The 13,287-nt window shown below is 42.0% G+C and overlaps 1 protein-coding gene across 1 annotated transcript; it reads right to left on the reverse strand.

Annotated features, from left to right (window-relative positions):
• Window positions 1–9,120: 9,120 nt before the first annotated feature.
• Window positions 9,121–12,196, reverse strand: LOC125220345 (uncharacterized protein K02A2.6-like). Its single transcript, XM_048122509.1, has 6 exons — window positions 11,814–12,196; window positions 11,204–11,570; window positions 10,529–10,936; window positions 10,251–10,396; window positions 9,191–9,384; window positions 9,121–9,128 (listed from the first exon to the last, which is right to left on the reverse strand). The coding sequence occupies exons 1-6, from the start codon at window positions 12,194–12,196 to the stop codon at window positions 9,121–9,123; spliced, it is 1,506 nt and encodes a 501-aa protein (XP_047978466.1).
• Between the last annotated feature and the right edge of the window lie 1,091 nt (window positions 12,197–13,287).

The raw sequence follows: 13,287 nt of genomic DNA on the forward strand, positions 1-13,287 counted from the left end.
TAAAATAATATTTATTGTCCATCCAATCCAAAGTACCGAGTAATTTGGGTATTTCTCTTTAACTTATTTTTTTCCAGGGTTAAGATTGAAATGACCATTAATTAATTTAAGTATGCTATTTAAATTTAATTAAAAACTATCTTTGTTACACGAGTCGTCTAGTTATAACCGGCTGAGTTTCTGAATAATAATTTTTTTTCGAACACATCTTATATTATCAAACTGGACTCACCTACCACACTATTCATTGCAATGACAATACTATCACGCTAGATATTAATTATCACTAGAGGTGCCCACTTCCGGTTTTGGAAATTATCGAACCAGAACCGAACCGCAGGGTGTTTCGCGGTTATGGTTTCGGTTCCACAACCGCCGGTTTCGGTTTCAATTTTTCACGGTTCTGAATCGCCGATTTTTTGCGGTTTCGATTTGAAACTGCCCGGAAGCGGCGGTCCCGACACGGTTTCAGTTCTAAAATTTTTGAACTTGAACCGAACCACGGTTCAAAAATCGACGGTTTCGGTTCAGCTAAATTCTCACGGTTTCAATTCAGAACCGTAACCGACATTTACGGTTTCGGTTTTAACCACCGGTTTGGTAAACCTTGGGCAAGTCTAATTATCACTATCCAAAATTTCAAGATTCTTGGGTAATGAAAGGCGCACAACTTTTTGATATATAAAGACGGTGAAAGAACTAAGATTATATTCACAAATATAATGAAATAAACACAATTTTTGAAAACCCTAACAATTTTAAAAAATTTTAAACATTAGATCCACATAATTATAGCCAAAAATTTGGGTCTTATAGAAATTATTGAGGTTGCGCTGCGAAAATTGCAAATAAACAAACGGATCCCAAAACTAGTATTAGTTAATTATATGGATAAATCTATTTTCGTGTATAAATGCGGATCTATGATAAATCACATAAAAATCACACAATAAGCAAATTAAATGTGATTAAACGAATACCTTTGGATCATCCAAAGGATTGATGTGGCTTGCAACTCTCCATGTGTCGGGTTTGTACTCAACCACGAATCTTCAAACCTATTTTCAAACTCACAGTTCTCCATTTGTGTGACAAATCTTAGAGAAACGTATATGATCTAATCGATATGTTGAGAAGAATTAAGATACAAGAGAGGAAGTTGGCAAAATTCCATCTCTCCTATGAATTAGGAGAGAAATGAAATTCTCTTTTCGCCACAATTTAGGTACCACCTTCAGACCTTCTATCTTTTACTCTACGGTAAGGGTTTTATCTCTTCTATCCCTATGATAAACACGGATTTTGCATGTGTTTAGGGCCCTTATTTGGCCTGTTTTGAATGTCAATCGTGCAAATAGTATCCTTTAATTGAATATTTTATACTTCTCTGTCTTATAAAAATATGGGCAATTGAAATAATATGGGAATTAATTCACAATTGGTAAAGTAAGAGAGATAGAATGATAGTTAAAGTAGTGTTAGTGGATAGTGAGACCCACATTATTATTATTGTTTAATGAGTTGTAATGTTGAGCCATAAATTGATGTATATGGGTAATGAGTTGGGGACAACTTTTCATAAAGGGAAATGTCCATATTTTTATGGGATGGGCGAAATGAAAGTGCATATATTTTTACTGGACAGAGGGGTTACATTTTGGTATTTTGACGTGTTTTTATTATGAATGGGCCAAAAAAAAGATAAAAAATGACAGAAAAAAGGTCAGAAACGAAGTCCAGAGAAAAAGGACGAGATAAGCGGTCGCTGAGCACAATTCAGCACCCGCTGAACACTTCAGCGACCATCGAGCATTCAACAGCTCATCTCGGAAGTAGTGCCTAAAACGGAGTTACATCCATCGAACGTTGAGCACGAGTAAGTAGCCGTCGAGAAGTGTCCAAGGAGTCCAGAACAATCTTAGCGACCCATTGATTGATATTTGTATACATTTGGTCTTTAAAAGGGCATTAATATATCATATTCTCTATGCATTGATATTTTGACCGGAAAGTGACGATTCTTCAAAACACTGTCGGCGACTCACGCCTATAAAGTAGACCAAACACGACTCCAAACACACTCATTCACGTCCAAAACACCCAAAATTCGTTCTAGAGCAAGAGGAAAGCACCCAGAAAACTTTAATCAACGATTGGAAGACTTCCATCTATATCTGCTTATTCGGCCAATTTTGGTTCTAACCAGACCGGTTGACCAGTTAACCAGTTTTAATTTTTCATAAATCAGAACCGACCGGTTCCGGTTCGAAACTAGCCAGTTAAGAATCGGTCGGTTCCGGTTCAAAACTGGAACCGGTGATTAATTTTAGTCCAAATTTATTTATAATTTTAAATAATTTAATACTAATAAAACAATAGTCCAACATCTGGATATATAACGTCCCGGCTAAGATGACACATTTCTTGGCCAGCACGGGATTTTAGGAGTTATTGATTAATGTGTTGAATTGGAGAGAGAAAAGATGAGTGTAAGTATTAAAATAGAGAGAGAAAGAAAGATGAATATTTTAATAGGAGTGAGAAAAAGTGGTTGGGTATATTAATTGGAGAGAGAAAGTTTCTAAAAAAGGAAACGTGTCATCTTTTTTGGGACAAACTAAAAAGGAAAACGTGTCATCTTAAGTGTGACTGAGGGAGTACACAATAAATACAAACCAACAATAAAATAATATTCATATTTAGCTTGGATTTTGTGTTGGGACTGCCCCGCACACAGAGGCAGAAAGACTCGATCATGGTTGTGGTGGATCGATTCTCTAAAATGGCGCACTTTTTCCCCGGCAGTAAGACGTTTGATGCAAGTCAGGTGGCTCCATGGTATTCCTAAATCTCTTACTTGTGATCGCGATGTAAAGTTTGTGAGTTATTTTTGGCGAACTTTGTGGAGAAGAATGGGGTCGAAACTTCAGTCTAATAGTGCATATCACCCGCAGACGGATGGATAGATTGAGGTTGTCAATAGGAGTTTGAGGAATTTGTTGCGTAGTTTGGTTGGTGACAGTCCTCGACAATGGGACTTGGTGTTGGCACGAGTAGAGTTCGCGTATAACCAGTCGCATAATCGAACAACTGGTAAGAGTCCTTTCCAGATTATTTATGGGCGCAACCCAATCACTCCAATGGACTTGGTGTCTATTCCCATCACTGAACACTTTAGCTCCGCTGGGGAGGAACAGGCTAAGCAGATTCGAGAGTTGCATGAGCAAGTGAGACAGCGCATTATCCAGCAGAATGAAAAGTATAAACTGCGAGCTGATAGGTGATGGAAGAAGGCGGTTTTACAGGAGGGTGATTTAGTTTGAATTCATTACAGAATGGAGCGTTTTCCAGTAGGGCGTTAGGGAAAGTTACGGCCAAGGGCGTATGGTCCTTTCCGTATCCTCAAACGGATAAATGATAATGCATATAAGGTGGATTTGCCAGGTCAGTACAATGTGTCAGCTAAAAAAAAATATTTATTTTCGTTTTCTTAAAAAAAAAAAAAACTGGAGCAGGGTTGGCGGTCGCCGAGCCCGCCGAAAGAAGGGCAGTAAGGACAGAGTTGACAGACTATTCACAGTGGTCCGCTGAACTGTGCAGTCAGCGACCGCCGCAGTGTGTAGACGCGAGATTTTCACATAAGGTATGTTTCTTCTTTCCTTCTTTCATTCTTTTTCTTTCTAACCCTAACATCCACTTTCTCCCCTCTCTTTAAATTCTATTTCTCCACATTATTCACACACCCACACTCCAAATTCACATCACTCAATTAAATTCTTTGGATTCTACTGAATTGTTCTTGTGCTCAATTGAAAACCAACGCAAGATACGTTTTCTTTTAATTTCTGAGCTTCGATCTTGAATACTTTCATTGGATGACTTTGTTGTTGGTATATATTTTGGTAGTTTACCATGGAGTTTGATGGGGGATGACATACTTTTGATATTTTGTTGGTGAATTTGTGAGTTGGAGTATTTGGAATTGATTATTGTTGGGTGTGCTTGAATTAGCTTCTTCTTGTGGATGAAATTTGAATACCCCATTGATTTGATTGTTGATACGCGGAGTTCATGTTCATAGCATTGTGCAACTATTTTATCTTGCATGACTTGTGTATATGCTTGAGCTCATATTGTTTTGCATAATGTTGGTCTATTGTTGAAAATTCTTGCAAATTATTGGGGAATAGAGATCTCGACGGGGGATGATTTTTGAAACAAGGTAGATTAATAGTTCTTGCATGCGATTATTTTTACACCTTGATTTGGTTGAAGTTTAGGGGATTGCCAGGTATTATGTGTTGTATCCTACTACATTTTCTTCATTCTATGCTCACATTGCGAATATGCAGGTACAAAGACATCCCGAAGGAATTCCCATGATGGGGGATAACTCATGAACTTCAAAGAACGTCAAGCTAAAGAGGAAAAATAAGCGCTTGTTGGGAGGTAACCCAACCATTTATTTCTAGTTTTTGAATTTCTTTTGGTTTTTGTTTCGTTTTCATATTTTTGAAAAACAATTTCGCAGGTTCTGACAAGCGCGTGGCGACAGTCGTATATGCCGCGGTGGGCCGCCAGCTGCTCACTGGAAACGTTCTGCCTTAATTGCGGCGACCGCCGGACAGGCCGCGGCAACCGCCGCCCAATAGCAGAATTCAACGCGATTTTTTGAGTTTCTCGAATTTTTGCCCCGTCAAGCCTCTACACGAAATTTTTCAAGGTAGGTTTTCTTTTTGGTAGTTCACTCACGTCCCTACCGACTCTACAAACTTATTTTACACTTTGTTGTAAATAAGTTTGGGGGGATGAAGTGGTGGACCGTGAGTTTAGGTTTTTGTTTTAGAGTTTTCTTTTTGCTTTAAAGTTTTTGCTTTTGTTTTTCAAAACCCCGTCGGAGAATTTTGTTGTGTAAAATGTTTTCTTGAATCCATGTCGTGAACTTAACATGAAGAACTTAGAAACACGCATGCTTAGGGACACACTTTAGACCGAGTTGCCGATGATATTACATTCCATCCATGTTTAAGTATGACTTGACGTTTTGATTTGATGGTTTGGTGAAAAGGTGCATAATTAGTGAATTGCTTGTTCGCCTTGAATCATGCTTTATACCTTGTGAGGATTTGAGCCTTAATTTCTTTCTTGTGTGATTTATGTGTATTCGTGTATATGTTTTTAGAACTTGCTCATAGTCTTGCCTAAGTTTACATAGTGTTTAAGTTGATTTAGGAGGATGATTGACCATCTTTTTTAGCCTACTTTTATATCCAAATTTTCGATCCTCTCAAAATTTCAAATTTTTTCCCTTTGGAGCCAATTTTGAGCCTTTAAGCCTATTCATTGAAAGCCAAAATAAATGGGGACAATTCCTTGTGTTAGTATAGTTTCTGTTATCTTCTTTTGAAAAGGAATTGAGAGATAAGGAGGAAAAATATAAAAAGTAGTGTGCTTAATGTAAAGAAAGTACAAGTTGTGAAATAATGAAAAAAAATCAAAATATGTGCTTGATCTTAGAAAGGATGCTTATGAAAAAGAAAAAGAAAGAAAGAAAGAAAAGAGAAAAAAAAGAAGAAAAAGAAAAGGTGTGAAAGGTTGAGAAAAGAAAAAAAAATCAAAGGTTTGGAAAGTGAGTTGAAAGAGAAAAATAAAGCGTTAGAAGTGTCTTGGGTTTAGAAGAGTGGAGTCACTTTAACTCTACTTGGGATATTTTATTTTTAGTCACTTTTTAGCCAAAGAGCATACATTACAACCAAAGATAAAGATTGATGCTTAATCACATCTAGTAGATGAGGGATTAGACTTTGAGCAAGCCTATGGTAAACTTTGCATGATGCATGATTTGAGTGCTTATACATATTACCTCTATACACTTTGAGAGTGAGAGAAAGAACACTTCCCATCTTTGGAAGTTTGCCACATGTGAGTGCTTGAATTCAAGGTGTTCCACGAGTTAGTAATGAAAGTGCACTAATAAGCCTTGCTTGATTTGATTGCATCAATTCATGCTTAATCTATTCTTTCATCTTTTGAGGCAATTACGACGTCTAGTCCTTGTGCATTCCGTGCGTCTATTTTTGTGTCTTTATTGTTTTGTTCGAGGACAAACAACAATGTAAGTTTGGGGGAGTTGATACGCTCGGATTTTGCACTGTTTTAAGGCCATTATTTGGTCCGTTTTTAATGTCAAAGTTGCATTACATGTCCATTATTTGCATATTTTTATATATTTTGGTATTTTGACATGTTTTGTGAGAAATGTGCATATTTGAGCCTAAAAAGGGAGTTAAAACGCGAAGTAGGAAATCTGAAGAGCTTCAGGTGGCGTCCGGCGACCGCCGGCGCTTAGCGGAGACAAAGACACGCCCGGAGACTGCCGGAAAATACGTGGCGACCACCACAAAGAGTCAGAAGCTTCTGGACTACGCGCGGCGACCGCCGGCCAAGGTGCGGCGGCCCGCCACAAAAACGCGGCGCGCGACAGCTGTCTTCAACCTCAATTTTCCGGCGATCCTGAGGTCCGATCAGGGCTTTCTATACACCATTCTCTTCTTCTTGAAAATATCTTCACGATGGTACAAGAATCACCTCAATCGGAGTTCTGCGGAGAGATTTATGGCCGTTCTACCAATGTCGCGCAAAGCTACCAGCTGCAGTCTAGGTGGGAATTTGAAGAAGGAAAGAAGATATTACCTTGTGAAGCCAAATCTTTTCCTTCTATTATGGGGAACGAAAATTACATCTTTCCTAATGTTTGGAGGAAACTTATTACCAAATTTAAATCCTTCTCTAGCCTATATGTACCCTATAACCTCATTCATAGAATTAACCCTTCCATAGCCCCCAAAAGGGGAGTCTCCAAGACTCTTCCTCCAACCCTAATCCTAGAGCTTCTTTTTGCAACATAAATTCCCAGAGATTAAAAGTTAGAGTACGTATTTGTGCAAGGAGTTGAAGAAGGATTTCAAGAACATCAAGAACGACAAGGATTCAACCTACGAGTTCTATTTGCTTTAGTTTTATGTTCAAATTATCTTCCCTTCAATCTATGTGTTTAGCTTATTCCATTATGTAGAACTAAACTCATAGGATTTTAGGGATGTGTTAGTAACAACTTTGGCTATACAATTTCAATTTTCTATTTAATATCTGTTTTGTTTTTACTTTGTTTCTTCCCTAAGTAATTCTGATGCTGCATGATTGAGTGACACAATCTTGTATGATTTAATGTAACTTGCTTCATAACTGTGAGAGAGTTCTAGCGAGTTAGGTTCACTTAGTAGACGCTACAGTTAGCTTCCTTTAAAACGACACCGTTAATTGAGAGTGAGGACTTTTTAGAAGCTTTTTGGAGTTATGTGTTAGGATTGACAACCCTAATCTTGTAATCAACGTTTGTATAGCATGAGCGTAAGCTAGACGACTCGTCCTATCAAAGTAATAACTGTGCTAGGGTATTGTAATTTGGAATTTGTATAACCATAACTGTGAACGCACATCCATCTCCAGATACAACGCTCGAAAAGCTCTCCCTTCTCTCTAACTTTCTCTCTCTAGCTTAATGGCACCACTGGTGATTGTCCCACCGGTGACTGCCTCACCGCCGATTTCCGGCCACCTAACCTCCGACCCCGTGCACCCCTCCGACCATACTACTCTCCCGCCCCGGCACCATGGTCCCCCGGTGACCAAACCAGCCCCACCGTCGTCTCAAGCCACCCCAACACCCATACCCTCCGTCCCCTTCCTTGTGCTTCGGCAACATAGTCCTTTTGTTGGCGGCCAACCTTCCGAGAATCCTCAAGGTTGGCCTCCGGCCTTGGCTCCGGGAAGGCTCGGCCACGGTCGAACATGGCAACACCACCGGCTCCCAAGCCACATGATACCGAGGAAGCCTGGACCAAATGATGGTGTTCCGGTCCAATGAAGCTCCCCCCCCCCGCTGAAATCTTCCAAGGCTAGGATCAAGGCTAGGAAGAATACTCCGGCACCACCTACCAAAGGAGATGGGAGAAAAAGGTTAGTCCTCTCCCCATTCCCGGAGGACAAGCAACTCCGGAAGAGGATTGATTTTGGTGCCGAGAACAGCCCGTCCAAGGTAGATCCACGATGCAAAGGATCTATCTTCCCGGCCAACCCCACTCATGGATTGAAGGAAAGCTCAAAAACCATGGAGCTAGAGGTAGAAGAAGATCTCACGTTGAAGGGCCAAGAAAAGGCTATCGTTTGCTATAAATCACCTTTGGATGTTGACACCTTGCCGGAATCCGACGAGGTCACCGGCGGCGAGACGGATGGTGGTCGGAATAAGGACAACATGCTGCATCACCTTCGGTCAAAGCTAGATGATCCTACTAATTCAAATGAGGTGGTTGGTAGTGAAATAGTCAACTTTCCTAATATGAGCCTAGAGACAAAATTGCTTTTAGAAAGTGCCTTGGAACCTAACCACATTGAAGAGTCACATGGTGCTATAGCCGTTGGGCATCACTCCAAGCCAAAAAATGACAACATCTTGTCTATTGCTCATCTAGAATCGGCTGACTTGTTTGACTCCGAGGTGGCCCAGCCTCTCCTTGCCGGCGGCTCGCCGGAGAATGCTCACTTAGCCGGCGTTCCAGCCATGAACTCCCCAATGGTGCTGGACGCTCCAAACATGGCCCTTGTGACACCTAACCTGAACCCGGAGGCGCCGGAAGAGGCAATGAACCCCCAGCCTCGTCACTCCGGTGACCGGGTGGTGAACGGAAATATGGCTGCCAAGCCTCCACTATCAGCCACGTCTGATCCCTTTGGAACCTTTGCGGCACCTCTCGAGGAATTCCCACCCCTTGGGAAAGGACGGACATTGAAGATTCGTGATACATATGAAGCTGGCTCGCATCACCATGGAACTGGCTCGGTATGGTCGGCACCCCTCCCGAAGGGCGTCGCGGCCCCCATGGCTCCAGCTGTCTCGGCCTTTCGTCCCTACGCCGGACAAGATGGAGGCACGCATGCCGCTAAGATTGCGAGCTCGGTAGCGGCAGGAGCAAGCGATGGATGGGGTTCTCCCCCCTGACATCTCTTGGAATAGGGGTTTCCCCCTCAGCGATTCTCTCCAAAGTAGGGGTTTCCCCCTCAGCAGCCTTCTCAAACACAGGGGTCACCCCCTCAGCAATATCAACAGAAACCGGGGTTTCCCTCTCACGAACTTCAAACACAATAGGGGCTTCCCCCTCATATATTTCCATAGCAATAGGGGTTTCCCCCTCAAGAATTTCATCAGCAATAGGGGTTTCCCCCTCAAACATTTCCCTACCCTCAAAATTAGCCTTCTGTGTCAATTCGGCCAACAAAGTGGGGTCATACTCAGTTCCCTTGGTAGAATCCATCGGTTTAGATCTGAAAAAGAAAACGAAAAAGAAAACGAAAAGAACTGGGCAATTTGTTGTTAGGGTTTCGTCTGTCTGTTAGAGAGAGAAGTGAATGAAGAGAGAAGGAAGAGCAAACTAAAATTTTTTCTAGTGAGGAATGATGGAGAGAGAAGGACGACGGTTGCCTTTTCTGGTGAAAAGATGGTGCGGTTGCAGGCGTGATGTAAGCAACCGTACATCTCCCATAATTATCGGCCAGAATTTGAAATTCAAAATATCCTTTCCCTCCTTGACTCCTTCCTTCAGGGTCTCTCCTGGCGAATCCCCTCGACCATGCCCTACAAAAATAAAATTTGAAGATTCCAGACCCCTGGGTCTTAGGTTAGGACATACAATACGAGTTCCCCTAGGAGTCTGGTGCTTCGAAATTATATACACATAAATACACATTTTTTTTTTTTTTTTAGAGAATGTTTAAACTATTTACATGTTGTATTTCCGAGATTCCCTGGGTCAGTTGTGAATTTCCAAAATTATTAACTTACCCCTTGACCCAGGAATATCATCGGAAATTACCCTCGTCCTTTTTAGGCAATAATAGGGAGTGTGTGTAGTGGAATCTCGTCCACAACACACAACTCGGAATTATCCCTATAGACTTTCACTCTATGACCATTTACAAGGAAAGGAACAGAGTTTGGAGCACTTCCCTGGATCTCTACTGCTCCATTTGCTCGGATGCCAACGATGGTGTATGGGCCAATCCATTTAGACTTCAGTTTCCCTGGCATGAGCTTAAGCCGAGACTGAAAAAGGAGCACTTTCTGTCCCACATGAAGTTCCTTGACCCGAAGGTTTTTATCGTGCCATAATTTCGTTCTTTCTTTGTACCACATGGCAGATTCAAACGACTCCAGCCGAAGTTCCTCCAACTCTTGCAATTGCAACTTCCTCTCTTCTTCGCATGCTATCGGCTTCATGTTCATTTCCTTCACTGCCCAGTATGCCTTGTGTTCAATTCCTACAGGCAAGTGACACATCTTGCCAAACACAAGTCTGTAGGGTGACATTCCAATAGGTGTTTTAAAGGCAGTTCTGTAGGCCCACAATGCGTCCCCGAGTCTTTTGCTCCAGTCTTTCCTTGACGGATTAACTGTTTTCTCCAATATCGCCTTGATCTCGCGATTAGAAATCTCTGCCTGGCCATTAGACTGAGGATGGTAAGGAGTTGACACTCGATGGTGTACATCATATTTCTTCATCAAAGCCTCGATTGTGCGATTACAGAAATGTGTTCCTTGGTCTGAGATGATTGCTCTAGGAACCCCGTATCTGTTGAAAATGTTATCCTTGAGAAATTTCGCCACCTCCTTTGATTCGCAAGTTGTGGTGGCCTTGGCTTCTATCCACTTAGATACATAATCCACTGCAACCAATATGTAGGTATTCCCACATGATGACGGAAACGGTCCCATAAAGTCCATTCCCCATACATCAAAAATTTCGCACACGATCACTGGGCTCAGAGGCATCTCATCTCTCCTTGAAATTCCCCCTGTCTGTTGGCATCTCTCACAACACTGGCAGAATTCGAAAGCATCCTTATTCAATGTTGGCCAATAAAATCCGCTGTCTAGAACCTTCCTCGCTGTTTTCCTTGGCCCAAAGTGGCCTCCACATGCTAACGCGTGGCAATGATTTAATACATCCCTTTGTTCCCATTCGGGAATGCAGCGCCTAATCACTTGATCTGAGCACATCTTCCACAGGTAAGGATCATCCCAAAAATAAAATTTGGATTCGCTTCTAATCTTCATCCTCTGGGCCCGGGAAACTTCTTCTGAAACCGGCATCTCTCCTGTGACCAAGTAATTGGCTAGATCAGCAAACCATGGTTCTGCATTCAGCGTGCGCTTCCCTTTATCCGATTCCCCTAGACCGGTCAGAGCCAAAACTGCTTCCCAGTTAGGTGGTCTAGGAAATTTCTCCAAAAGGTACAAATGTTCCTCGGGAAAGGCATCGAGTATAGCCTCTTCTGTCTCTCCTTGGAAGATTCTGCTCAAATGATCTGCTACCCTATTCTCCGTTCCTCTTTTATCTCGTACTTCCCAATCGAATTCTTGTAGAAGTAACACCCAACGGATTAACCTTGGCTTCGACTCCTTCTTAGCCAGTAAGTATTTTATTGCTGCGTGATCCGTGAAGACTATAACCCTTGACCCAAGAAGGTAGGGTCGGAATTTTTCAAAGGCATACACGATGGCTAACATTTCCTTCTCCGTGGTGTCATAATTCTTCTGAGCTTGATTTAGTGTTTTGGAAGCATAGAAGATCACATAGCTTTTTCCATCAATTTTTTGTCCTAAGACAGCTCCCACAGCGAAATCGCTCGCATCACACATTATCTCGAAAGGATGATTCCAGTCTGGTGCCCTGATTATTGGTGCTGATACTAACCTGTCCTTAAGCAGCTGGAATGCCCTCTCACATCCTTCGTCAAAGACGAATTCAACATCATTTTGTAACAACCGAGTGAGTGGTTGCGCGATTTTTGCAAAATCCCTTATGAACCTCCTATAGAACCCTGCATGGCCTAGGAAACCTCTCACCTCTTTTTGATTCGTAGGGTATGGTAATTTTGATATCACATCCACCTTCGCCTTGTCTACCTGGATACCCCTCTCAGAAACCACGTGACCTAGGACAATGCCTTCAGTTACCATGAAGTGGCACTTCTCGAAGTTCAACACTAAATGCTTTTCCTGACATCTCTGCAACACTAGATCTAGGCTGGCTAAACAAGCATCAAATGAGTTCCCATAGACGGTGAAATCGTCCATGAATATCTCAATGCATACTTCCAACAGATCCGAAAAAATGCTCATCATACATCGTTGAAAAGTCCCCGGTGCATTACACAATCCAAACGGCATTCTTCGGTATGCATATGTACCAAAAGGGCACGTAAAAGTGGTCTTCTCTTGATCCTCCGGATTAACGTAGATTTGGAAATATCCGCTGTATCCGTCAAGGAAACAAAAATACTGTTTGCCTGCCAATCTTTCCAGCATCTGATCAATGAAAGGCAAAGGAAAATGATCCTTCTTTGTGGCTTCATTCAACTTCCTGTAGTCGATGCACATCCTCCACCCTGTCACTAATCTGGTATCTAGTGTTGCAGAGATGTCAGGAAAAGCATTTAGTGTTGAACTTCGAGAAGTGCCACTTCATGGTGACTGAAGGCATTGTCCTAGGTCACGTGGTTTCTGAGAGGGGTATCCAGGTAGACAAGGCGAAGGTGGATGTGATATCAAAATTACCATACCCTACGAATCAAAAAGAGGTGAGAGGTTTCCTAGGCCATGCAGGGTTCTATAGGAGGTTCATAAGGGATTTTGCAAAAATCGCGCAACCACTCACTCGGTTGTTACAAAATGATGTTGAATTCGTCTTTGACGAAGGATGTGAGAGGGCGTTCCAGCTGCTTAAGGACAGGTTAGTATCAGCACCAATAATCAGGGCACCAGACTGGAACCATCCTTTCGAGATAATGTGTGATGCGAGCGATTTCGCTGTGGGAGCTGTCTTAGGACAAAAAATTGATGGAAAAAGCTATGTGATCTTCTATGCTTCCAAAACACTAAATCAAGCTCAGAAGAATTATGACACCACGGAGAAGGAAATGTTAGCCATCGTGTATGCCTTTGAAAAATTCCGACCCTACCTTCTTGGGTCAAGGGTTATAGTCTTCACGGATCACGCAGCAATAAAATACTTACTGGCTAAGAAGGAGTCGAAGCCAAGGTTAATCCGTTGGGTGTTACTTCTACAAGAATTCGATTGGGAAGTACGAGATAAAAGAGGAACGGAGAATAGGGTAGCAGATCATTTGAGCAGAATCTTCCAAGGAGAGACAGAAGAGGCTATACTC

Source organism: Salvia hispanica, chromosome 4, assembly GCF_023119035.1.
Source record: "Salvia hispanica cultivar TCC Black 2014 chromosome 4, UniMelb_Shisp_WGS_1.0, whole genome shotgun sequence".
Taxonomy (NCBI): domain Eukaryota; kingdom Viridiplantae; phylum Streptophyta; class Magnoliopsida; order Lamiales; family Lamiaceae; genus Salvia; species Salvia hispanica.

Coding starts and splice junctions, on each gene's coding strand:
- LOC125220345 (XM_048122509.1), bottom strand. CDS start 12,196: ATGGACGATTTCACCGTCTATGGGAACTCATTTGATGCTTGTTTAGCC. Junction 11,571..11,813: donor TTCCAGCTGCTTAAGGACAG/GTTAGTATCAGC, acceptor TCTTGGGTCAAG/GGTTATAGTCTTCACGGATC. Junction 10,937..11,203: donor TGGTCACAGGAGAGATGCCG/GTTTCAGAAGAA, acceptor GAATTCTGCCAG/TGTTGTGAGAGATGCCAACA.